This window comes from Macaca thibetana, chromosome 19, assembly GCF_024542745.1.
Source record: "Macaca thibetana thibetana isolate TM-01 chromosome 19, ASM2454274v1, whole genome shotgun sequence".
In the NCBI taxonomy this organism is placed as follows: domain Eukaryota; kingdom Metazoa; phylum Chordata; class Mammalia; order Primates; family Cercopithecidae; genus Macaca; species Macaca thibetana.
This window is the reverse complement of record NC_065596.1, coordinates 23,388,657-23,413,943: the sequence shown is the minus strand read 5'-3', so window position 1 is coordinate 23,413,943 and position 25,287 is coordinate 23,388,657. Positions and strand designations below refer to the sequence as shown.

At 61.5% G+C, this 25,287-nt stretch overlaps 2 protein-coding genes across 3 annotated transcripts in view; both read left to right on the top strand.

Moving 5' to 3' along the window:
* The window catches only part of WDR18 (WD repeat domain 18), an 86,152-nt gene that overhangs the window by 13,721 nt on the left and 47,144 nt on the right, over nucleotides 1–25,287 (top strand). The gene's annotated exons all lie outside the window — the stretch shown is intronic.
* The window catches only part of ARID3A (AT-rich interaction domain 3A), a 49,655-nt gene continuing 25,966 nt past the window's right edge, over nucleotides 1,599–25,287 (top strand). Inside the window, exons 1-3 of one of the 2 annotated variants that reach the window (XM_050771137.1) lie at nucleotides 1,599–1,676; nucleotides 4,995–5,617; nucleotides 8,271–8,589. In XM_050771137.1, the coding sequence (XP_050627094.1) occupies nucleotides 5,250–5,617; nucleotides 8,271–8,589 (687 nt within the window). In that variant the 5' untranslated portion in view covers nucleotides 1,599–1,676; nucleotides 4,995–5,249. Of the gene's footprint in view, nucleotides 1,677–4,743; nucleotides 4,882–4,994; nucleotides 5,618–8,270; nucleotides 8,590–25,287 lie in introns of those variants that run through there. The other variant, XM_050771136.1, reaches the window with a different exon arrangement.

Below are 25,287 nucleotides of genomic sequence, written 5' to 3'. Positions count from 1 at the left end.
TCGGGCCTCTCCATCGGAGATAGGGGTGACAGCTGGGTTTGGGTGTTTAATAGCCTTATGGTGGAAGACTCTCAGACACCTGCTGCCATTAGGCTACACGCGGCCCTGGGGCTGGAAGTCTGGATTCAGGCCTTGGAGTCGGGGGCAGCTCTCCTGCCTGCAGTTTTTTTTTTTTTTTTTGAGACGGAGTCTTGCTCAGTTGCCCAGGCTGGAGTGCAGTGGCGCGATCTCGGCTCACTTCAACTTCCACCTCCCGGGTTCAAGCGATTCTCCTGCCTCAGCTTCCCAAGTAGCTGGGACTACAGGCACCCGCCACCACGCCGGGCTGATTTCTGTATTTTTAGTACAGATGGGGTTTCACCTTGTTGGCCAGGCTAGTCTCGAACTCCTGACCTCTGATGATCCGCCCACCTCCGCCTCCCGAAGTGTTAGGATTACAGGCGTGAGCCTCCGCGCCGCCCCGGTTGCAGTTTTGTCGAGGGAGGAGGTGCAACTAGGGGGAAGGACCGAGAGAAAAGTGGCAACGCGGTGTGCTAGTTTAGGGGAAGGGGAGGAGATGCCTACAACCCCGCCCCCAACAGTCAGGACCGGGGACCCGAGCCCGCCAAAGACCCTCCACAAGTTAGGGCCCCCCCGGGTGGCCCCTGCCCGCCCTCCAGTCTCCCCCGGGGCTCACGTCCGGGCTGGAGCCTGGGCCTCTAAGCTTAGCCCCCTGGGGTCGCTTCCCGCGCACACAGCTCTCTGCAGAGCACGCGTCCCCCTCCCGACCGGCTTCCTTGCACCCCGCTCGGTGCCTCAGTTTCCTGCTCTGCGCAGTGGGGACAAGAAGGTTGCCCACTACAGAGAGGCGTGAGGGCTGGGGACGTGCAGGGACCTCCCTGGAGGGCGGCGCGGGGCACGTGGTTGGGCAAGCGAACGCTCAGACCGTGGAAGTCATCACCACCTTCACTCGGGGCAGCCAAGCTCCCGATGCTGGTGACAGCCGGGCCAGGCAGGGTCGTCCTGGTTTCACGAAGGGGCTCCGGGTCCCCGCGCGCACCTCCCCACGCCCACGCCGAGTCCCCGCCTACAGCCCGTCCCTCCCCAGAGGGAGGCCGGCGGGGCCCTGGCTCCCTCCCTCCGACGCCGCCCGCCCAGCTCTGCACCGGGTCTTTCAAGCCCATTTCACAGACTTGGAAACGGCGGCTCCGGAGAGAGAAGTCACTCTGGCAGGGTAGCTCTATCCAAGGGGTGAAGGTGAAACTCCGAGCCCAGGAGGCCCAGCCTAGGTGCTCCGTACGAAGGGAAGAGTCTTGGTCCCGGATCCGGCTCGGATGCGCCCCCAGCCAGCCCGGGAGGAGCCCGTCAGTCCCCTCTTCCTACCCCGGGGCGCTCTCGCCCCAGCCCGTGCCCCCCGCGCCCTCTGCGCTTGGGGCCGCGTCGTGCACTTTGCCCACCGTCCCTAGGCCGGGGGCGGGGCCTCCCGCGGCGCTGTTCCCCTTCCCGTTTATTATTTATTATCCTTTAAAGGGGCCGCGACCTGAAAATTTCCGTCCACTCTGCCCGGCTCCCCAGCGCCCCCGGGCTGGTTGCGCGTCGTCCGACCGCGCGCGGGGGGCGAGGGGGCGTCCGGGGAAAAGTGGGAGCCCTGGCGAGCCCCTCCCGCGCCCGGGCCGCGGCGCTGAATCACCGGCCAGGTATTTGCATCCGAGAGCGACTCGTCCCCTGGTGATTTGTCTGGGGGTGGGGGAGGGGCGGGGCGGGGGCCGGCCGCGCGCGGGGCGCCTCTTACCAATCGGGCGGAGGGGTGTAGACGCGGACGCGGCTGGCGGCTCGGTGAGTCGGCGCGCGGCACAGCCCCGTGGGTCGGGGGCCGGGAGCCAGGGGCGCGCACCGGCGGCTTGGAGGCCAGGCGGGCCCGGGCAGGCCGACCCCAGGCGCGGGGCGCGCGCCCCCCCACGAGCCGCCCTGCGCGGTAAGGCTGGGGGGCGCGCTGGCCGTTCCCAGCGCGGGTTCCGGTGCCGGGGTGGGCGCAGTGCGTCCTGGAAGCCAAAAAAGGGGGTCCCCAAAGTTGGGCGGAGATGTTGGTGGGGGTCCCGGGCTGGGGAGGCGGCCCTGGCGGTTCGGGGTTCGGGGAGTTTTCTTTGCGCCCCGCTTGGAGACTTCACTCCCCATTGGATCAATCGCTCAGGGGCGATCGGGGGTCGCGAGTGCGCGCCCCCCCTTCCCCAGCGGAAGGAAATGGTCTCTGCGCGCGCGCGGGGGGCTGCACCCAGATATTTTATTTCAGTTTTACTTTTTCTCCCCGAAATCAGGGGTTTATTTGGCAGCCCAGAGAGGAGGGAGGGTAGTTCCCGGCGAGCCTCCCCAGCCGGGCTGGTTTATTTATAAAGTGTCCGCCCTAGCGCAGAGAGGGGCCCCCGGGGGAGACACCGCGGCCCCCGCGCGCCGGGGTGGGTTGGGCCCGGGCGCCCGGTTCACCGGCGGGGATACCCAGGAAGAGCCCCCCGACCCGTTTCAGGGCCCCCCAGACACAAAAGCCGGCGCAGGAAGCGCTGGGAGCGCGCGTTTGTCAACTCCAACGTTCGGCGCCGACCCCAGGCGGCGGGTTCAATTATCTTCCGTTTTTAGGCGCTCGGGCTGGAGGGGTTCCCCCCCCATGCAAATCGGCCGCTTTCCAAGAAGCCTTTGAAATCCGGACCAGGGTTTCTGTGTTCTTGTTTCTTCTCCTTCATGAGTTTTTTTCTCACTTCCTCCAGGCCCCCCCAACCCAGGAGTTTCTTAGCCCCCTCCCCAGCTTTCTGCCCCGCCCCTCCCCCTCCTCTTCCCTTCGTGGAGTGAGGGGCCCCTTTCGCCACCCGCGGGCCCAGGGCCTTGCACAACTCTTTAAATAACCATGTTTTGCAAGGCCCGGGCCGAGCGGGTGACCTCTCTCTGGAGGCCTGGGGGGAGGAGGGTGTGGCCCAAGATCCCTCCGCCCCCCACCCCTGCCAGGTCCAACGACCACCCAGCGCCCTGTCCCAGCCTCTCCCTTGGGGCTGTCATAAAATGGGGGTGGGGGTCGAGGACAAAGGGCTCTTGGGGGGAGGGGTCTGAAGGGGGTGGGCGTTGCCAGTTTAGGGTTAATGGCGGCGATGGGGGGGCACCCAGCCCTGGCCTAGGGGGGGATCTGGGATCCCCACCTGCCCCCTCCACCGGCCCCAACGTGGAGGTCTGTCCTGCTCCCCTCCCCCATCGGGCGACCCGGAAGGGTCATTAAACCCAGCAGGGCTCGGAGCGGGCTGGTGGGGGGAGTGGCTTCCTTTGGCCTCTTCCTTCTGTGCCCCCAAAGAGGGGGGGCTTTGCTTGGAGCTCTTCCGTGGGGGGGGGGCTTGTCTTGAAGTTGTCACAGGTGGGGGAAGGGCGACAGACCGGACCAGACCCTGAGTCAGAAATGCTCCCTCAGCACTTTCTTGGGTTGGGTGGGTGGGGGGTGACCGCAGGCCAGGGGGTGGGGGGCTGGGTGCCGCCCTGGTGGCCTCTGGACCACCAAGCTCTCCTGGTCACTCCTCAGCACTATGGCCCTGAGGTCTTTGTGACCTGGGACCTCTGTCCCCACAACAGATGGAACAGAGGCTTATTTCGGAACGTGCCCTCCCTGCTTTCTCCCAGGGGCCACCCACCTGCCCCCCCACTGCCTTTCACCCATGGGGCCGAAAGACTCAGGGGTCTGGGTAAAGGGTATCTGGGGCAGAGGGGGCTGCACGGTTCTCCCCTCCTGTGCCTGGGAAGGCTCGAGGGGGTCTGCTGTGTAACACTGACCTGGGTGGGGTCAGGTCACAGGAGGCATCTGAGTCCCAGGAGTCCCTGCCTCCTCGCCTCTCCAGACCTTGTCTACCCAGGAGCTGTTTATGAGTCTTGGGGGCTCCTTTGCCAGGGTAAGGGTTGGGGGCAGCCTCCTGGGCCCAGCTGCCTCTCCGGAGGGTGGAGCTTTGCCCCCTCCGCTGTCCCCATGATGTGCCTTCCCTCTGGGGTGTCACTCCAGGCCTGTTGGGTTCTGCCCGGCCTGTTTTATTGGCGGCCTGGGCGGGTGGAGGTGTGGCCTGGGCTGGGGGGTGGCTGGGGTGGCTGGGTTGGGACCCAGCCCCCGGGAAGTCTCTGTTCCTCGCCCAGGCCATTAGGACTGGCCCTGGGTGGACGGGACTTTAGGCTGGAGTGAGTGTGTTGCCGTCCCAGACATCCAGCCCACTCGGAATCCCAGAGGACTGGGAAACTCCAGACCCCTGTTGCCCTGCGGAGACTGTGAGGTTCAAACCCCAGCCCCATGTGTCCAAGCAGAGGGTCCCTGAGCCTCAGTTGTCCTCAACTGTGAAATGGGACCACCCTGGTGCCCCCTTCCCTGACACCTATTGGTGCCCACCTTAACCTCCTGAACGCGATTCCTCCCTCCTTGAGTGCCATGGGGGGAGCACTGTTAATCCACGCCATTTTGCAGGTGGGGAAACTGAGGCCCAGAGAGGCTGGGGCTTGGGCGTTGCTCTTGAGTTGTGTGATGCGGGGAGAGTTAGCCCAGGGCCCGTATACAACAAGCAGTCAATCTCGGCCAGCCACCATCTCTGTTGGCCTGAGATGGGAGGATACCTGGATACCTGGAGTCCGGGCTGGGCTGCTCCAACAGGGATTCAGGCAGCAACTGGAACTTAGAACCCACCTGACTGGGGCCCAGAGCCCGCTGGCCAATCACAGGCCAGGAACGCCCATTCCCCCACCCTGCTTGTGAAGCAATAATCCAAGATCTCCTGGGGCAGACAGTCTGGCCACAGTGTGTTTCTCTGTGGCCCAGAGCGGAGGGACCTTGCTACCCAGGCCCACAGTAGGGTGTATGCGAAGAGCCTGCGCCTCTGCCTCCAGGAAGGCCTCCAGGTCTGCATCCTGCATGAGATGGACATGAGAGCTGATCCCCAGGGCCTTCATGGGGAAGGAGGGGGCCTGAGGAGCTCAGGTCTGCTCTGACCGTCCCTTTTTTCCCCCCTCAGGTTTCTGCAGATGCGTGAATGAGCCAGACACCAGCCTCTGTCCCCTGGAGCCCAGCGTGAGGAAGAGGCATGCCCTGTCAGCCTTCAGCCTGAGCCCGGCGGCCCCCGCCCCCGCCCCCTGCCACCCTGCACTGCCCCGGCTCCCCCGCGGCCCCCACGCTGCAGTGCGGCCGGGCCCCCTCCCCGCAGGGGCCGCCCCCGCCGCCCACCCCTAGCGCCCGTGGTGGTGGTGGTGGTGGCCCGGGCCGCAGGGCCATGAAGCTCCAGGCCGTGATGGAGACACTCTTGCAGAGGCAGCAGCGGGCGCGCCAGGAGCTGGAGGCCCGGCAGCAGCTGCCCCCTGATCCCTCCGCTGCACCCCCCGGCCGGGCCCGGGCCGCTGCCGATGAGGACAGAGAGCCCGAGAGTGCTCGGATGCAGCGGGCTCAGATGGCTGCGCTGGCCGCCATGCGGGCTGCAGCTGCGGGCCTGGGACACCCGGCCAGCCCCGGGGGCTCTGAGGATGGGCCCCCAGGCTCGGAGGAGGAGGACGCGGCCCGGGAGGGGACACCGGGCTCACCCGGCAGAGGCAGAGAAGGGCCGGAAGAGGAGCACTTTGAGGACGTGGCCTCCGACGAGGACATGTGAGTTGGGGTCTGGGGTAGGGCCTTCCGGGGGCCGTTACTGGCTCTGAGCCATCGCTTTGCTCATCTGCAGAATGTGAGTAAGGGTCCTGCGGCGGGGTCTCCTGCCTGTAATTCCAGCAGTTTGAGAGGCCGAGGTGGGAGGATCACTTGGGCCCAGGGCTTGGAGACCAGCCTGGGCAACATAGCAAGACCCCATCTCTGCAAAAAATTAGCCAGGCATGGTGGTGCACCTGTGGTCCCAGCTACTGGGGAGGTTGAGGCAGGAGGATCCCTTGAGAACAGGAGGTTGAGGCTGCAGTGAGTTGTGATTGCTCCAGTGCACTCCAGCCTGGGCGACAGAGACAGACCCTGTCTCAAAAAAAAAGGTTTTTTTAGCTGGGTGCTGTGACTCATGCCCGTAATCCCAACACTTTGGGAGGCTGAGGCGGATGGATCACCTGAGGTCAGGAGCTGAAGACCAGCCGGGCCAACATGGCGAAACCTCATCTCTACTAAAAATACAAAAATTAGCTGGGCGTGGTGGCGGGCGCCTGTAATCCCAGCTCCTCAGGAGGCTGAGGCAGGAGAATCGCTTGAACCCAGGAGGCGAAGATTGCAGTGAGCTGAGAATGTGGTGTTTTTTTTTTTTTTTTTTAGAGAGAGTTGCTCTTTTCACCCAGGCTGGAATGCAACGGCGTAATCTCTGCTCACTGCAACCTCTGCCTCCTGGGTTCAAGTGATTCTCCTGCCTCAGCCTCCCAAGTAGCTTGGATCACAGGCGCATACCACCATAGTCAGCCAATTTTTGTATTTTTAGTAGAGACGGGATTTTGCCATGTAGGCCAGTCTGGTCTCCAACTTACTTTTTTTAATAAAGGGAGTAAGTGAGTGTCCTGTGGACCCTGTTCCCCTGAGCAAGTGTTTATCCACCCTGTACTGTGTGCCGGGCAGTCAGCCTTTCAGGATGATGATAAAAATGTTCTCCATTTCTAATCTCTAGCACAGGAGTGGCCGCTAAACACTGGAAATGTTGTCAGGGCAACTGAGGTCTGGGTTTTTAACTTTGTTTCATCTTTTTTTTGAGACAGAGTCTCGCTCTGTCACCCAGGCTGGAGTGCCTTGGCGCAATCTTGGCTCACTGCAAGCTCCGCCTCCCGGGTTCACGCCATTCTCGTGCCTCAGTCTCCCAAGCAGCTAGGACCACAGGCGCCCGCCACCACGCCTGGCTATTTTTTTGTGTGTTTTTAGTAGAGACGGGGTTTCACCGTGTTAGCCAGGATGGTCTCAACCTCCTGACCTCATGATCCGCCGGCCTCGGCCTCCCAAAGTGCTGGGATTATAGGCGTGACCCACCGCGCCTGGCCGCCTTTGTTTCATCTTAGTTAACTTAAAGCAACGTAGCCAGCGACGACGATGGCAGATTCAGTGGCGGCAGATCCAGCGTGAGGGGCAGATAAAATCTGCAGCCAGCCGGACCTGCATAGCGTGTGGGTCCCCCCAGGGCTGGTTGAGGGCTCACTCGCTGTGGGACCCTGACCTCCAGGAACCCGCATCTTCCTGGGAGGACCTGAGCAAGTAAAGATGCCGGGCGCGGTGGCCCACGCCTGCAATCCCAGCACTTTGGGAGGCCCAGGTGGGAGGATCGCTCGAGCCCAGGAGTTCAAGACCAACCTGGGCAACATAGTGAGACCCCATTTCTACAAAAAGTACAAAAATTAGTCGGGTGTGGTGGCGCGCATCTGTGGTCCCAGCTACTTGAGAGGCCGAGGCGGGAGGATTGCTTGAGCTCAGGAGGTCAAGACGGCAGTGAGCTGTGATCATACCACTGTACTCCAGCCTGGGCAACAGAGAAGACCCTGTCTCAAAACACAAACAAAACTGGCCGGGCATGGTGGCTCACGCCGGTAGTCCCAGCTACTCAGGAGGCTGAGGCAGGAGAATCGCTTGAACCTGGGAGGCAGAGGTTGCAGTGAGCAGAGATCGCACCACTGCACTCCAGTCTGGGTAACAGAGTGAGGCTCTGTCTCAAAAAAAAAAAACCAACCGAACAAAACCTAGCAAAGAAGCAGGTGATGTCAGGTTGTACAAAGAGCTGCAAGAAAATCTAGGAGGGTGCCGTGGAGGGGCAGTGGCCAGGGTGGGGTGGATTTCAGATAGCGGTGGGAGAATTCTCCCTGTGGAGGGAATGGGAGGTGGAGCTGAGATGGCATGCATGGTGCAGGAACCAACCTGCCACAATGATTCCCATTTTTTTTTTTTTTCAAGAGACGGGGTCTTGCTCTGTGGCCCAGGCTGGAGGGCAGTGGTGCCATCATAGCTCACTGCAGCCTCCACTTCCTGGGCTCAAGGGATCCTCCCGCCTTGGCCTCCCAGAGTGCTGCAGGGATTATAGGCATGCGCCACCGTGCCTCCTGCGTGATGCTTTTCAAGGCCCCAAAATTCACGCTGTAGGGACGGCGTGTGCTGTTCTGGGCTAATTGGGAACAAAATGGACGTCACGGCTGCCCCACGCAGGCTGTGCTCACGGGCACGCTCTGCAGCCTGAGCTGGCGGCGGCCGGCTCTTCCTATTTCCAGAGAGGGAAACTGAGGCTGGGTGGGGTGCGGGTCTCTCCCTAGGCTGGTACGAGCCAGTACCTTCTCCCCTGACTCCTGCCCTCTGCTCACCCCAGGAAGCCCAAATGGGAGGAGGAGGAGATGGAGGAAGACCTCGGGGAGGATGAGGAGGAGGAGGAGGATTACGAGGATGAGGAGGAGGAGGAGGACGAGGAGGGGCTGGGGCCCCCAGGCCCTGCCAACTTGGGCACCACGGCGCTGTTCCCCCGAAAGGCCCAGCCACCCCAGGCCTTCCGAGGCGATGGCGTTCCCAGGGCGCTGGGGGGCCAGGAGCGGCCGGGGCCTGGCCCTGCCCACACCGGAGGGGCCCACGTAGCTCCGCAGCTGCAGCCGCCTGACCACGGGGACTGGACGTATGAGGAGCAGTTTAAGCAGGTGAGTGGACGCGTCCCGTGTGGCGGCCGAGCACCTGCTCCCGGGCCCACTGGGGCCCTTCGAAGGCCCCCCGTTGCGCCGGGTGTGTGCTGAGCCGGGCGTCGAGTTGAGAGCTGGGGATTCCTGCAGTAGCTCTGCTTCCTGTGCTTCCCTCCTGGCTGTGGGCTCGACCAGCCGGCTGTTCATTGCTCTGACGTGGGGTTTGTGAGGAGTGCCCGCCGCGAAGGAGAAAGCTGGGGGGCTTCACAGCCCCCGTATCGGAGGTGATGGGGCAGAGAGGGAAGGCGGGTCTGGGAGGGAGGCTGGCGCCAGCCCGAGCTGGGCGTGGGCTGGAGGAACCAGGCATGTGGGCGATGCGGGCAGAGAGACCGGGGCCTTGGTGACGCGGTGACAAGGCCTCCTCCGTCCCCTGGCAGCTGTGGAGAGCCATGGGGGGCGTTGCAGGCTGCAGCCGGCAGCCGAGGGGACCTGGGGGTGACTCAGGTGCGACTGCAGGAGACGCAGGAGAAAGCGTCTGTGAGGCTCCGAGTGGATGGTTAAGGCCGGGGCCGGCAGGGGGGTCTCAGGGACCCCAGGCTGAAGGAGGAAGTAGGGGCCGCTCCAGCCTTTCCCTGCAGGCGGCCAGGCCAGAGGAAGTGGCCGAGCGGGGGATGCTTTGAAGTTGGACCGTGCTGGGCTGGGCAGATGGAAACCAGATGGTGGCCAGGCTCACATTCCAGCCCTCGGCCAGCTGGGCTCTGCCCTGACCTCTGGGTGCGGCTGCGGGGAACCACCTCCTCGCCCGGGGCTGGAGGCTGGTCTGGGCTCCCGCAGGGAGGTGGGTGATGGACACGCTGGGACATGCCTGCCTTGGGGCAGCCCCTTCAACCCTGGGCTTCCTGGGCTTCCAGAATCCGCTCCCAGAAGCCTCCTAGGAGGGGCCGAGGCACAGATTCCCAGTGGGGCCTCCCGGGGCTCCTGACTCCAGGGGTGCCTGGTAGCTTAAGGGGCGGTTCTAACCCCAGCAACCCTCAGGAGACTTAAGTTTGGACTGCCTGGAAACTCACAAAGAGTAAAGAGCTGAAAGCTGGACATGGTGTGGGAGAACGGCCAGGGCTGCGACGGGGACTCGGGGAGGGGCGCGTCTCGCCAATTCCTCCCTGCTCCGTGACTCAGTTTCCCTCTCCTGCAGAAGGGGATACTCCACGGGCCACGCCGCCGCACGTCCCATTTTGCCAGTGAGAAAACAGAGGCTCAGCGCTGGGAGAAGGGGTCTTGTGATCTTTTCTGGGTTTAAGATGGTACAGATGAGCGTGTTGAGAGTGGATTCTCTTTGATTTCATTTGTTTATTCACCCAATATTTGCCGTCTGCCCGGGACTCAGCCCGCAGCAAGCCCTGGGCTGAGGGGGCGGCAGGAGCTGGACAGACACCTCCATCCCCGCAAGGTTATAGCCAAGCCCAGAGGGAGGGTCAAGGCCCCCCATTCAGTCGGTCCTTCGGGGGTCAGAGGGGGACCTGACCCTGGACACGTGCGCCGCCCGGACAGCCGCGGCCTCCGAGGCCCAAAGCCGACGGGTGAGTTTTGGGGTGACCGGCCCGGATCAGGCAGGGACGAGGGGCCAGGCGCCCTGACCCCACAGTCTGTAGCGTGTCCAGAACAAAGGCGGGAGGCAGAGGCCGCTGTCCAGCTTGTCTGGGCGACACCCAGGTCGGGGTCCAAGGTGCCATGCAGGGTTTTTCTGCAGCGGGAAGCCAAGATGGGGAAACTGAGGCCAGAGCAGGGAGGCAGTCACTGTGTCACCAGCGGCCTCAGGTATTCATGGAGCTCCTGCCTCGTGCCCGGCCCCCTGGTCCCCCGCACCTGCCCCCTGGGTGTACCGGGAACGGACTGCCCAGAGGCCCTGAGAGGTAGACTAAAGCTTGGCTTGTGTGTAGGGACCGGGTGCCGCCTCCGGGCTGGGCCTTGTGTGTAGGGACCTGGTGCTGCCTCCGGGCTGGGCCTTGTGTGTAGGGACCTGGTGCTGCCTCCGGGCTGGGCCTTGTGTGTAGAGACCTGGTGCCGCCTCCGGGCTGGGTGTTGTGTGTAGGGACCTGGTGCCGCCTCCGGGCTGGGCCTTGTGTGTAGGGACCTGGTGCTGCCTCCGGGCTGGGCCTTGTGTGTAGGGACCTGGTGCTGCCTCCGGGCTGGGCGTTGTGTGTAGGGACCTGGTGCTGCCTCCGGGCTGGGCCTTGTGTGTAGGGACCTGGTGCCGCCTCTGGGCTGGGTCTTATGTGTAGCGGCCGGGTGCTGCCTCCGGGTCTTGCAGGAGATGGGATTGGAACTCCGAGAAGATGGGGCCGAGGGAGGGTTGTGGGCAGTGGGTCTTGGGGGAGGCCCCCGCCCTGCAGTCCTGTCATTTTTTTTTTCCCCTAGAGAAGGGCTCTCGCTATGTTGCCCAGGTTGGTCTCAAACTCCTGGGCTCAAGTGATCTGCCTAACTCAGCCTCCCAAAGTGCTGGGATTGCAGGCCTGAGCCACCGCGCCCGGCCGGGCCTGGGATCTTACCCTGGGCCGTTCGTGGCAGGTCCAGCCGCTGATGCTGCCGCCCGCCCAGCTGGCCAGGCACCTGCGTTCCCAGTGTCAACAGTGGCCTGGGCCCAACCAGCCCAGTCAGTGTTACCCCCGCACCCCCGCTGGGGCCCCTGTTGACTCTGGCGCCTGCCCCACCCCCTTCCTGGCACGTGGCAGCCCTGGCCCGCCGGCCGGCCGCTTGGCACTGTCTGTGCCTCTTCCTCCCAGATCCTGGCAGGCCTCGGGGCTAACTTCCGCCTGCAAATCCTCGACAGCTGTGAAATTCTGCTGTCGGCTGCAGGTCTGGTGGGTGGCCAGGCTGCAGGGGGGGCCGGGCGCAGCAGGCTCAGGGCCACGAGTTCTTTCCCTGGACACCTGGAACCTCACTGCCTGGGGACGTGCAGTTTTGGAGGCCAGCACGTGTCAGGCAGCGATTAGGATCTCAGCCTCTTGATGTCTGACGTAGGCTCCTGGTGGCCTCCCGTCACCCACACAGCAGGCCTGGGTTCTAGAAAGTGGCCACGGTAGGATTTTGTTGGATTATGATTATAATTTTTGAGGCAGGGTCTTACTGTGCTGCATAGGCTGGAGTGTAGTGGTGCCGTCCTAACTCCCTGCAGCCTCGATCTCCCGGAGTCAAGCGATCCTCCTCCCTCAGCCTCCTGAGTAGCTGCGAGCACAGACGGGTGCCACCCCACTCAGCTAACTTTTGTAGAGATGGGGTCTCACTATGCTGCCCAGGCTGGTCTAGAACTCCTGGGCTCAGGCAATTCTGCCCACCTTGGCCTCCCAAAGTGCTGGGATTACAGGCGTGAGCCACCGCACCCCACCATCGTGGGATTTTATTTATTTATTTATTTTTTAAATTTGTTTATTTGAGACGGAGTCTTGCTCTGTCGCCCAGGCTGGAGTGCAGTGGCGCAATCTCAGCTCACTGCAAGCTCCGCCTCCCGGGTTCACGCCATTCTCCTGCCTCAGCCTCCTGAGTAGCTGGGGCTACAGGCGCCCGCCACCTCGCCCGGTTAGTTTTTTTTGTTTTTTTTTTTTTTTTTTTTTTTTTAGTAGAGACGGGGTTTCACCGTGTTAGCCAGGATGGTCTTGATCTCTTCACCTCGTGATCTGCCCGTCTCGGCCTCCCAAAGTGCTGAGATTACAGGCTTGAGCCACTGCGCCTGGCCATCTCTTTTTTTTTTTTTTTTTTTTTGAGACAGAGTCTCTCTCTGTGGCCCAGGCTGGAGTGCAGTGGCCGGATCTCAGCTCACTGCAGGCTCCGCCTCCCGGGTTCACGCCATTCTCCTGCCTCAGCCTCTCGAGTAGCTGGGACTACAGGCGCCACCACCACGCCTGGTTTGTTTGTTTATTTATTTATTTATTTATTTGTTTGTTTTTAGACGGAGTCTTGCTCTGTCACTGAGGCTGGAGTGCAGTGGCGCAATCTCAGCTCACCACAACCTCTGCCTCCTGGGTTCACGCCATTCTCCTCCCTCAGCCTCCTGCGTAACTGGGATTACAGGCGCCCGCCACCACGCCCGGCTAATTTTTGTGTTTTTAGTAGAGATGGGGGTTTCACCATGTTGGCCAGGGTGGTCTCGAACCCCTGACTTTGTGATCTGCCTGCCTCGGCCTCCCAGAGTGCTGGGATGACAGGCGTGAGCCACCGCGCCCGGCCTCTCGATACGCTTTTGGTTCCAGAAGTGACACTTGACACTCTTTTTGCAGAGAGGAAGAAAATGGAACGTTTACAGTGAGCCCCGAGTCCCCCTTGACCTCTAGGGCATGAGCCGTGCGTTCTCCAGGCCTTTCTCTGCCCACGTGCACCCGGGAATGTGACCTGGGAGGTATCTAACGTGATCTGCAGCGGAGGCTGAGAGGGTCCTCCCACCGCTGGCTTCGAGGAGCTGTTTATCGCGGTGCGTTCGTGTTGTAATTGGGACGTTCTGAGATGCCTGGTTCTTTTTAGCTGTGTGGATGTTCCCCTCGTGGCCCTGGACGCCGACATATCCACATGCTTCCCGCGGTCATTTCCACACACTTCCCTCGGTCATTTCCACACACTTCCCTCGGTCATTTCCCTGTTGTAAACAATACCGTAATGAACATCTCTGGGGCGTGGGAGGTGCTTGGAGCAGTGTGGGGAGGAGGTGGGGAGCTGGAATTGCCAGCGCTCTGGGAGAAGCGGGCACACATTTTCATCGTCCTGCTCCGGAGACCCCCAGGGTGGTGGGAGCCAGAGCTGGATGTGAAGGTAGCATTGGGATCTGCCCTGGCCTCACCACCTCCATTGCAGACTGAGGCTCGGAGGGGCCACTGGGAAAGCCCCAAATCCCTCGAGGGGTCCGGGCTGGGCTAGAGGAGATTGAGGGAGAGGCTGCCCAGAGGAAGAGGCATTGGGGCTGGGGCTTTGCAGGATGTGTAAGAGTTCGTTAGTGAGACAGCGATCCTGCCTGTTGGATCGCTGTGACTGGAGCATAATGTGTAGGGCCAAGGTGGCCAATTTTTTGGCTTCCCTGGGCTACATCAGAAGAAGAAGAATTGTCTTGGGCCTCACGTAAAATACACTAATGCTAATGATACCTGATGAGCCAAAACATAATTGCAAAAAAAATCTCGTAGCGTGTTAAGAAATTTACACATTTGCATTGGGCTGCGTTTAAAGCCATCCTGGGCCGCGGGGCAGTCAAGCTCGGTGTAGCAGGAGCGGTGGACAGAGCATCAGGGCACCCAGAGCTGGGCTCAGCGGGGAGCCTTGGTAGGGTTCGGAGCTGGGAGGAGGCTGGGAGGACAGAACGGAGGCACCCTTGGTCCAGGCAGGAGTAGAAGAGGCCGATGCTGCAGCTGCGCTTCTGGGACATAAGAAGGAGGAGAAGGTAGAATTTTCCCAGCGCAGGCGGGTGCTCTAGGCAGATGGTGCAGCCGAGGCCTTTGCCCAGAGGTCAGGCAGCAGGTTCCGAGCGCACAGAGCCGGCGGCTGTGTTTGAGACAGAGTGTGTTTGTCGAGAGGGCCCCGAGCCAGGCCCTCGGCTGCCAGCCCTGGTGCCTTCCTGGGCCTCTGGGAGGCCTGGCTGCACGTGAGCTGGGTGGAGGGCCGTCGGGAAGCCCCCCGGCGTCTGGTCCTCCCGCCGGGGCAGCGCCTGCCTCATCAAAGCCGCTGTGGCTGCTGGCGCCGTGCCAGCCGGGCCCTGGAGGGCGAGGGGAGGGTGCCTGCCCGCCAGCCCCTGGCACCATGCCCCAGCCCATGCCCATGCCAGGAGCCTCGCTGACTCAGCCGGAAGAGCCTTATCTGGCCCCTGCGCCACCGCCTGGCCACCGGGTCACCGCCGCGGGGTCACCGCCGCCGTGGCCTGGCCCCACGCCCACCGCCGGCGTCCCACCCTGGTGGCTGCTGCCAAGCGCCGGCCACGCCCCATGCTTTCTAATAACACACGCGGCGGCCCGAGGGAGCGGTGCCCGCAGGCAGAGAGTGTCCCCGCGTGGTGCCTGGGCGGGGAATGGGCGTGGTGAGCCGCCGTGGCGTGCGTGCGAGTGTGCACGCTGGGGCTGTGGCCGGGCAGCTCGTGGGTCTGGTCTTGTGGCACCCTGCCTGGGAGGGGTCTTGCCCCAGAGACGGCATCTCCGGACCCTCCATGGCCACTGCCCACCGGGCGCCTGCTGGATTCCGTGGGTCTCATGTGTGGGGCTGTGTGCACCCAGCCAGCGGCACCTCACACGTCCGCCTGCATGTCCCCAGCCAGCACCACGGTGTTTGTTTAGTTCTCTGTGTGCCGAGGGACGTGGCAAACTTCCCACGTCCCTGTTTTGCGTGGACCTGTTGGTGAGTCTGTCCGGGCGCGCGTCTGCCCTGATGTCCTGTGTGAATGTCTACGTTGGGGTGATGGTCTCTTGTGTAGGCTTTTTTTTTTTTTTTTTTTTGAGACAGAGTCTCACTCTGTCACCCAGGCTGGAGTGCAGTGGCCGGATCTCAGCTCACTGCAAGCTCCACCTCCCGGGTTTACGCCATTCTCCTGCCTCAGCCTCCCGAGTAGCTGGGACTACAGGCGCCCGCCACCTCGCCCGGCTATTTTTTTGTATTTTTTAGTAGAGACGGGGTTTCACTGTGTTAGCCAGGATGGTCTCGATCTCCTGACCTCGTGATCCGCCCGTCTCGGCCTCCCAAAGTGCTGGGATTACAGGCTTGAGCCACCGCGCCCGGCCTTGTGTAGGCATTTTTTTAACGATAAAGATGGGATCTCGCCATCATGTCGCCCAGCCTGGTCTCAAACTCCTGGGCTCAAGTGATCCTCCCACCTTGGTCTCTGAAAGTGCTGGGATAACAGGCGTGAGCTGCTGTGTTGGACTGGTCTCCTGTGTTTTGTGTGGATGTGGCTGTGTGTGTGTGTGTCAGGGGTGGCTGCAAGCGTATGTGTGTGTGCACGCCGAGGCTGGAAAGTGTGTGTCCAAAAGTGTGCCTGCCTGGGCTCCCCGCGTGTGCACAGGTGTGCCTGTGACGGACGACCTTCCCGTGTGCCTGAGCATCTGGGGGCCTCGTGCTGGCCCCTGAAGCATGAGGTCACGGTGGGGCCTGTTAACCATTAGCCCCCGGGGCTGCTAGAGAGTAGTGCTGTCTTGGTCAGCGGCGCGCATCGGCCGCAGGGCACAGATCAGCGCCCGCCCTGCCCGCCGTGGGCTCTGGAGCCAGCCTAGCTGACGGAGCCCTGGTGACCGCCGAGCTATGGACAGGGCCCCTGGGGGTGCACCCCCACCCTCTCTGACCCAGAGGAGCTGCCGGCAGAGCCCTGTCCACTCTTGCCTCAGTTTCCCTGCTGGACACAAAGGGCTGAAGTCCAGGTCCCTTTGATGCCCCAAATTCTCTGTCAGTCCTGACCAGGGCGTGGCACACCAGGGGCTTCACCCATGAGGGACGCTTGACTCAGGGTCCTCTCCGCTGGCGGCCAGGAGCCTCTGCGGTGCCGACCCGGTGGGTGGCGCACGGGGGGCGGGTGCGGACCGCCTCTTCTCCGCTCTGCCGACTGCACACGGCCAGAGGACAATTGGGGGTCACAGGGTTAAACGGCGACTAATCTGGCCATTGAAGGCCCCGGCGCCGGGATGTGGCCTTGCCCCTTGGTCAGGGCTGGGCTGGGGGTCCGTGGGCCCAGGCAGGTGGGCAGGGAGCGGGTGGAGGCCGCTGGCCCGCAGGCCCTGGTTCTGGCCAGGCTCGGGAAGTGAGCTGCCTGGGGGACTCAGGCCCCATGCCCAGAAGCCACGCTGGACACAGGCCCGGATTCCATGCCCAGCAGCCTCCTCTGCCGCCCTCGGACACAGAGAACGTGAGAGCAGATAAGAACCCGCCTTCCAGGAGGAGCCCCGTCCTGGATCAGATGGCGTCCCCCAAAACTCAGGTCCACCCGGAACCTCAGACTGGAACTGCATTTGGAAATAGGGTCTCTGCAGATGTTGTTAGTTTCAGCGAGGTCCCGTGGCGTAGGGTGGCCCCAAATCCCATGCCGGTCGGTTGTCCTCTAAGGGAGAGGTCACGCCTGTGATCCCCGCGCTTTGGAAGGCCGAGGCGGGAAGATCGCTTGAGTCCAGGAGCTTGAGACCAGCCTCAGCAGCAGAGCGAGACCCCGTCTCTACACAGATTAGCTGGGTGTGGTGGTGCACGCCTGTGGTCCCAGCTACTCAGGAGGCTGAGGTGGGAGGATCACTTGAGCCTAGAAGTTTGAGACTAGCCTGGGCAACATAGTGAGACCCCATCTGTAAAAAGATAATAAAATTAGCTACCTGTGGTGGTTTGCTACTGTGGTCCCAGCTACCCAGAAGGCTAAGGCAGGAGAATTGCTTGAGCCCAGGAGGTCCAGGCTGCAGTGAGCTACAGTGGCACCACGGCACTCCAACCTGGGCGACAGGGCAGGACCCTGTGTCAAAAAAAGAAAAAAAAAAAAAAAAAGGACGAGCGCAGTGGCTCATGCCTGTAATCCCAGCACTTTGGGAGGCCGAGGCGGGCGGATCACCTGCAGTCAGAAGTTTGAGACCAGCCTGGCCAACACGGTGAAACCTTGTCTAAAATACAAAAATTAGCTGGGCCTGGTGGCAGGTGCCTGTAGTCCCAGCTACTCGGGAGGCTGAGGCAGGAGAATTGTTTGAACCCGGGAGGCGGAGGCTGCCGTGAGCTGAGATCGTGCCACTGCACTCTAGCCTGGGTGACAGAGTAAGACTCTGTCTCAAAAAAAAAAAAAAGAATAAAAAAAGAAAAGAGAAATTTAGACATGGACACATGAGGATATAGCTGGGTGGAGACAGAGGCAGAGGCTGGAACGATGTGGCCACAAGCCAAGGACACCTGGAGCCCCCAGAAGCTGGGAGAGGAGGGAAGGGCCCTCCCCTGGAGTCCCACTGATACGCTGATGTCAGACTTGTGAAGAGAGGACGACTCTGCTGACGTGGCACCATGCCCTGAGCGAGGTTAGGGCAGAAACACCAGGCTCTGCCTCCCTGGGCGCACATGTCTGAGCCCGACCCTCTCATGGGCACTTACGGGGCACCTGCTTTATGCCAGCTCGCCTGCGTACTGGGGACACAGCCGTGCACGGAGCAGAAGCTCCTGCCGCTGGCGCTGGAGTCCCGACGGCGGGCAGCGTGGTGGAAGGCGGGCCTGTCTCGCCGTTATCTCCCGGGCGTGTCTGCTCCCCGTGTGTCTGGCTGCAGGGGCGCGTCCGGGGTGTGTGTGTGTGTCTGCGTAGGAGTGGCTGGCTGTGTGGCTCATGGAAGCCTGTCTGGGTAGGAGCATCGGTGGGGGGGTTCCCTCGTGGCCACGGTGCGTGTCTCTCGTGTGGCAGCCCCGGCCTCAGCCCCGTTGCTCCGGTGCCCCCAAACCTTTATCCATCTCAGGGGCACCACGCTCACGGCTACAAAAGTGGGTCTTCCGGGCAAGTGAGTGTCCCCCACCCAGGACCCCTGACCCCAGCCCTGGGAGGGCCCCACTGCCAGCCTGGCTGGACCTCCTTCATAGTCTGGTTTTCGGGGATGGATTTTGAGACAGGGTCTCGTGCTGTCGCCCAGGCCGGAGTGCAGCGGTGCAGTCATAGCTCACGGCAGCCTCGACCTCCCGGGCTCCAGTGATCTTCCCGCTTCAGCCTCCCGAGTAGCTGGCACCACAGACACTCACCACCACACCCGGCTAACTTCATTTTATTTCTTGGAGACACGGTCTTGTTGTGCCATTTCTCCGGGAGCGGCTGGGCGTCTCTGCCCCAGCTGGCGCCCTGCCCGGCCACCGGCCCCCCCAGTTGGCCATGTGCCCAGCTCTTGGGGGCACTTGGACCTGGTTCTTGGGGAGGAACTAGGCAGATCAGCTCTGTGGTTATTCATTGCTTTAATGCCACCTGGTGGGAGAGAGCCCAGCCACGCCAATGTGCACAGATCCGCCTGTGACCTTGTCCTCTGGGCCTCAGATGCCCCGCCCATAAGACAGGGATGGCATCGGAAGGAGTGCAGCTCCTCTGACTTCGTTTTCATCCTTGGCCATTACGGTTCCCCAGGTTTCTCCTCTGACTCCTGTAAGGAGGGGATGGTGTACGGCGTGGGCCCTGCTGCCTGTCCCGGGCGGCCCCAGCCCACCTCCGTCTGCTCCCTGGGGGGTGAGGTGTCCCTGGAGCAGGCACAGCCTTGAGTGACTCCTCTGAGGCTGCTGCCCACGGTAGGGGCAGTTCCTGTCCTGCCCTTGGCCTGGGGTCTGGCAGAAGCTCCTGCCGGATGTGCCCGAGGGACCCCGGGCCCTGAGCCCACCAGGGAGGGCCCTTCCTCTCGACTCCCGGGTGAGAGGTGGGAGGCGGGCCCATGTCTCACTGTGGGGACGGCGTCGACGTGGCCGGGGCAGGCGTGTTCTGGCCCCTTGGACTGCCCGGCTCCTGCTGCTGGTGCCTGGCTGCGTTTCTGTTCAGAGAACCCGGGCTGGGAGTGATGGGACCGCAGCCTCCCACCAGGTGCCTCTTTCCGAATGGACACTCCTGCTGAGGATGACCCTTCCGGGGCTTTCTGGGACCGTCCAGGTCCAGTCTGTGGGGAACCCCAGGACAGAGTTAATTGCCGAGTGCCCAGCCCTGGACAAAGTACTTGGACCCTGTGGTTACTCCAAGCCCATTTCTCAGCAGGGAAAAATGAGGCCCATAGAGGCAGGGCCCCGGCGTCCAGGTGGGAGCATGAGGGCGTATTGTGGGTGGGCCGGCCGGTCTGCGGGGCGGGGGCCCTGTGTGGAACACCCCAGCGTGGCAGGTTCAGCACTGCCTGGGGGAAGAGAACCCTGGGTGTTTCATTTTTATTTTTATTCTTATTTTTTTGAAGTTGGAGTCTCGCTCTGTCACCCAGGCTGGAGTGCAGTGGCGCGATCTCAGCGCGATGTCTGCCTCCTGGGTTCACGCCATTCTCCTGCCTCAGCCTCCCGAGTAGCTGGGACTACAGGCGCCGCCACCTCGCCCGGCTAATTTTTTGTATTTTTAGTAGAGACGGGGTTTCACCGTGTTAGCCAGGATGGTCTCGATCTCCTGACCTCGTGATCCGCCCGCCTCGGCCTCCCAAAGTGCTGGGATTACAGGCGTGAGCCACCGCGCCTGGCCTGGGTATTTCTTTTTTTTGTTTTTGTTTTTTCACTTTTACTTTTTCCTTTTTATTCATTTATTTATTTACTTATGAGACAGAGTCTCGCTCTGTTGCCCAGACTGGAATACAGTGGCACGATCTCGGCTCACTGCAACCTCCACCTTCCGGGTTCATGCGAGTCTCCCGCCTCAGCCTCCCAAGTAGCTGGGATTACAGGTGCCGCCACCACGCCTGGCTAATTTTTTGAATCTTTAGTAGAGACGGGGTTTCACCATGTTGGCCAGGCTGGTCTTGAACTGCTGACCTCGTGATCCGCCTGCCTCGGCCTCCCAAAGTGCTGGGATTACAGGCATGAGCCACCGCACCTGGCATACTTTTTTCTTTTTATTTATTTATTTATTCATTTATTTTTAGATGGAGTCTTCCTTTGTTGCCCAGCCTGGAGTGCAGTGGCCTGATCTCGGCTCCCTGCAACCTCTGCCTCCTGAGTTCAAACAATTCTCCTGCCTCAGCCTCCTGAGTAGCTGAGATTACAGGCGCTAATTACATGCCCGGCTAATTTTTGTGTTTTTAGTAGAGATGGGGTTTCACCATGTTGGCCAGGCTGGCCTCAAGCTCCTGACCTCAAGTGATCTGCCCGCCTCGGCCTCCCAAAGTGCAGGGATTATAGGCGTGAGCCACCACCCCTGGCTAATTTTTTCTTTTTTTAAATCCCACAGGCTTCAAAACTAAGATTCTGTTTGTGTTTGTTTGTGACAGGGTCTTGCTCTGTTGCCCAGCCTGGAGTCATCACGGCTCACTGCAGCCTCCACCTGCTGGGCTCACGTGATCCTCCCACCTCAGCCTCCCGTGTAGCTGGGATTACAGGTGTGAGCCACCATGCCTGGCTAATTTTTGTTTCTGTTTTTGTGAAAACAGGGTTTTGTCATCTTGCCTGGGCTGGTCTCAAACTCCTGGGCTCAAGCGATCTGTCCGCCTCGGCCTCCTGCTGTGCTGGGATCCCAGGTGGCAGCCACTGTGCCCGGCCCACACTGAGATTCTGCATCTGTGGCTTCCTGATCCTTTGAAATGCTTTCTGGGTGCCCCCCAGTGCTGGGCACCGTGGGGTGGGGTGTGTCTGAGTGTGGCCCGGGGCACCCCCTGCCTGCCGTCGGCCCAGATCTGCGTCTGTGTCTGCATCTGTGAAATGGGTTTCCTATCAGACACAGGGATTGCTGAAGGCCAGTGCCCTGGGTGGGGGCTCCACTGGGGACTGCAGGCCCCGGAGTTCCGTGTCATTTCTCGCCGCCACGGGGCTGCCTCCTGCCTCCTCTGCACCAACTTTCTGGAAGCTCCTGTCGGCTGATGCCTCCCCAGCCGCATCTCAGCGCCAGGCCTGCCGCTGCCCTCCCGTACTGGTGGGTCTCAGTTTCCCCAACTGTGACACGGGCTGGCAGCCGGTCAGGGTCCCCTCCCTGAGCAAGGGACTCCCCCATCCATGTCTCAGCCCCCAGCCAGATGGCCCAGGACCGTTTCACAGGTGAGAAGACCGAGGTTGCAGGGCGGCGATCGCACGAAGGGCCCGACACGCGAGAACGAGGAGGGTTTGGCGTCAGCGAGCTTCCCCCGGAATCTCGTGATCCGGAAATCCAGAGAAGCACCTTTACCGCGCTGGCTTCCCGGGCTGCGCCCCGTGGTCATTTCTGGAGTGTGTTATTAATATCGCCCCGTGGGTGGGGTGCTGTGTATTTCCAGAGAGGGGACTCGGGGCCCGCCAGGGCCGGGGGAGTGGAGCCGGCAGATGTTTGGCCCTGCCCAGAATCACTTCCCCAATTTCCCCACGCCCGGCAGGGCCCTCAGCATCTGCATCCGCCGAGGCCCGGCTGCGCTGACGGGAATTGAAAGCCTCGTGGCTTAGGCAGGCGGGGGAGCCCCCGGCTGGTCAGGTGCACTGGGAGCAACCCATGGCCAGGCTGAGCCCAGAGAGGGCAGGGAAGGGCCTGAAGTCACACAGCAGACACTAGCTAAGTAAGTGCCTGCTGTGTGCGGGCACAGGGTCACCCTGCAAGTAAGCACCTGCTGGGTGTGTGGGTGGCCCTGCCCTCCCCCAACCCTGCAGTGCCCACCGGTCAGTCGGGGCTGCCTGTCTCCTGGTGTCTTACTTCGCAGTCCACCTGCCCCCGCTGACCTCTTCCTCCTGCTCCCTGAACTGGGAAGTCCGGGCCCTTTTTGGACACTGCGTCTCCTCGGCATACAAGATAGTCCGGGACATACAAGAGGTGCTCAATAACGGCTGTAAAGTGCACTGTCCTGGCAGAAACCCTGTGGGCTGACAGCCCCGTGTGGCTCGCCCTGTGGTCCACACTCAGCTCTGCCGTCTCTGTCAGTCCTGGGAGTTTCCGGAACGGGAAAAACACCGAGACTCAAAATCCCCCGGCCTCCCAGGGCCGCACCGCGGCACCAGCTTTCGCTTCTTGATGGCATCAGCCCTACCCCCACCACGGGTAAACTGAGGCCCGGAGAACGGGCAGCCTGGGGCGCGAGACTCCAGGTCCTCCAGGTCCTCCTGCCCCCCTGCCCTCCTCCCGCCTACAGCCCGAGGCTCTGCTCCAACTTCATTCCTTCTTCATTCCTGCCTCATCCGTCCAGCTGTTCATTCCTGGCCTCTGGACTCCGTGGGAAGGGGACGAGGGACGAGGCCTGGAACCTTTTTTTTTTTTTTTTTTTTTTGAGATGGAGTCTCACTCTGTTGCCCTGGCTGGAGGGCAGTGGTGCAACCTCGGCTCACTGCAGCCTCCACCTCCCGAGTTCAAGCGATTCTCCTGCCTCAGCCTCCCGAGTAGATGGGATTACAGGTGCCTGTCACCACGCTCGGCTAATTTTTGTATTTTTAGTAGAGACGGGGTTTCACCGTGTTGGCCAGGCTGGTCTCAAACTCCTGACCTCAGGTGATCCGCCTGCCTCGGCCTCCCAAAGTGCTGGGATTATGGGGTTACGGGCACGAGCCACCGCGCCCGGCTGGCCTGGAGTCTGCAGCAGTGATGTGGCTGTGGGGGCGCACTCTGGCCGCCTCCTTCCTGCCTCTCCAGGCGGTGGACAAGTGACAGGCTTTGCAGGTTGCTGGTGCTCTGCAAACCTGGTTATCAGACAGCTGTGGACCCCCTCCCTGCCTCAGTTTCCCCAAACGCAGAGCGGGACCCCAGGGGTGTGGAGAGGCAGTGCTGGGTCCCGCCCTCCCCACCCCTCCCAGCGGCAGCGTGGGTGCTTCTGTGGAGGGGGAGGCCCCGGGGCCCCCAGGGACCCTGCCACCTGGGCAGTAGTGGCTGCGGGTGCTGAGTCATCTCAGCCTCTGCCCCGGGCCTCCGCCGCGCGCGATAACAGGATTATCAGGCCTCCGGAAGGGGGCGGGGGGCTGGGGGTGCTGTCAGTGGGTGGGAGCTGCCAGGAGTGGGGCTTCAGAGAGGGGCCGGGAAGGGGACGCCAGCATTGGAGGAAGGAGAGTTCCTCACGGCCTCTTTCTTTTCCTTCTTTCCTCCAACTCCTGGCCTCAAGTCATCCTCCCGCCTCAGCCTCCCAAAGTGCTGGGATTATGGGCAGGAGCCACCGCCCCCGGCCTTCCCCCTTCCTCCCGTGGGCGCCTGCTGGATTCCCACCACTGTTCCCTACAGACCTGATTCTGTCTTTTTTTTTTTTTTGAGACAGAGCCTTGCTCTGTTGCCCAGGCTGGAGCGCAGTGGCGCGATCTCAGCTCACTGCAACCTCCGCCTCTCAGGTTCAAGTGATTCTCCTGCCTCAGCCTCCTGAGTAGCTGGGATGACAGGCGCCCGCCACCACGCCCGGCTAATGTTTGTATTTTTAGTAGAGACGGTTTCTCCATGTTGGCCAGGCTGGGACTCCTGACCTCAGGCGATCTGCCCACCTCGGCCTCCCAAAGTGCTGGCACGACAGGTGTGAGGCACCGTGCCCGGCCCGGATTCTGCCTTCATGGGTGGGAGGCAGGCAGGCAAGATGGAAAGAGGCTGTCCCTAGAATAAATGGATGAGTACCCAGCCTGACCCCGGGAAGGTGCTGAGGGTCAGCGCAGGCCGTCAGCTGCTACAGGAGTGAGAGGGGCCCACGTGGGGAAAGGAGCGTTCGGGGGAGCAGCCAGCATGTGTACAGATGGCCGTAGCCATGTGCAGGCTCGTGTGGGGCTCGGCAAGCAGGCAGGGAGTTGGGCCTTCTCCTGGGGGCAGTCAGGAGCCATGGTTGACCGTGGAGCAGGGGAGAGACCTGGTTTGATCTTGATCTTGACTTCCAAGCCCCTCGGTCCCTCCACCCTCGGGGGCTGCCGAAAGGAGGGGGCATCTCATTTTTCCATCCTGGCAGCTTTTCGGGGATTGGGGGGATGAAAATCGGCTCTTTCAGTTTAATGTTGTTGTAGGAGTCACAGTGAGTGAGTTCTTTTTTGTTTTTTTTTTTTGAGACAGAGTTTCACTTTTGTCGCCCAGGCTGGAGTGCAATGGCACGATCTCAACTCACCACAACCTCCGCCTCCCAGGTTCAAACAATTCTCCTGCCTCAGCCTCCCGAGTAGCTGGGATTACAGGAGTGCACCACCACGCCCGGCTAATTTTGTGTTTTTAGTAGAGACGGGTTTCTCCATGTTGGCCAGGCTGGTCTCGAACTCCCGACCTCAGGTGATCCGCCCGCCTCAGCCTCCCAAAGTGCTGGGATGACAGGCATGAGCCGCCGCGCCCGGCCGAGCAGTGATTTATTTCTTGTCTCAAAACCAGAGGAAACAGGCCGGGCGTGGTGGCTCACGCCTGTAATCCCAGCACTTTGGGAGGCCGAGGCGGGCGGATCACAAGGTCAGGAGATCGAGACCATCCTGGCTAACACAATGAAACCCCGTCTCTACTAAAAATACAAAAAATTAGCCGGGCGCGGTTGTGGGCGCCTGTAGTCCCAGCTACTCGGGAGGCTGAGGCAGGAGAATGGCGTGAACCCGGGAGGCGGAGCTTGCAGTGAGCCGAGATCGCGCCACTGCACTCCAGCCTGGGCGACAGAGCGAGACTCCGTCTCAAAAAAAAAAAAAAAAAAAAACCAGAGGAAACAAAAACAGGTGGGATGATTATACAGGCAGGTTCAGACCAGCTCGGTTCACGAGAGCCAAAAGGTAGAAACAGCTCAGGTGTCCATTGAAGGATAAAATGGACAAATACAGTGCGGCCCGTCCACCATGGAACACGGTGCAGCCGTGAGCAGGAGCCAGGCTCTGACCCAGGCCTCAGCACAAGTGCACCGTGAGGACGTCACGCTCAGTGAGAGGCGCCAGACACAGAAGGCCACGCGGTGTGATCCGTGTCTATGAAATGTCCAGAACAGGCTCATCCACAGAGACAGGAAGGGGATGCGTGCGTGCCGGGGCTGGGGAGAGGACGGGGAGTGACGGCTGATGGGGATAGAGATTGTGGTTTGCATAACACGGTAGATACACTAAAAGTCACTTTATTGTAAATCTTAAATTAGTTTACATTCCAGCTGGAGGGCTACAGTGCAGTGGCACAAACTCACAATCTCAGCTCACTGCAACCTCCGTCTCCTGGGTTCAAGCAATTCTCCGGCCTCAGCC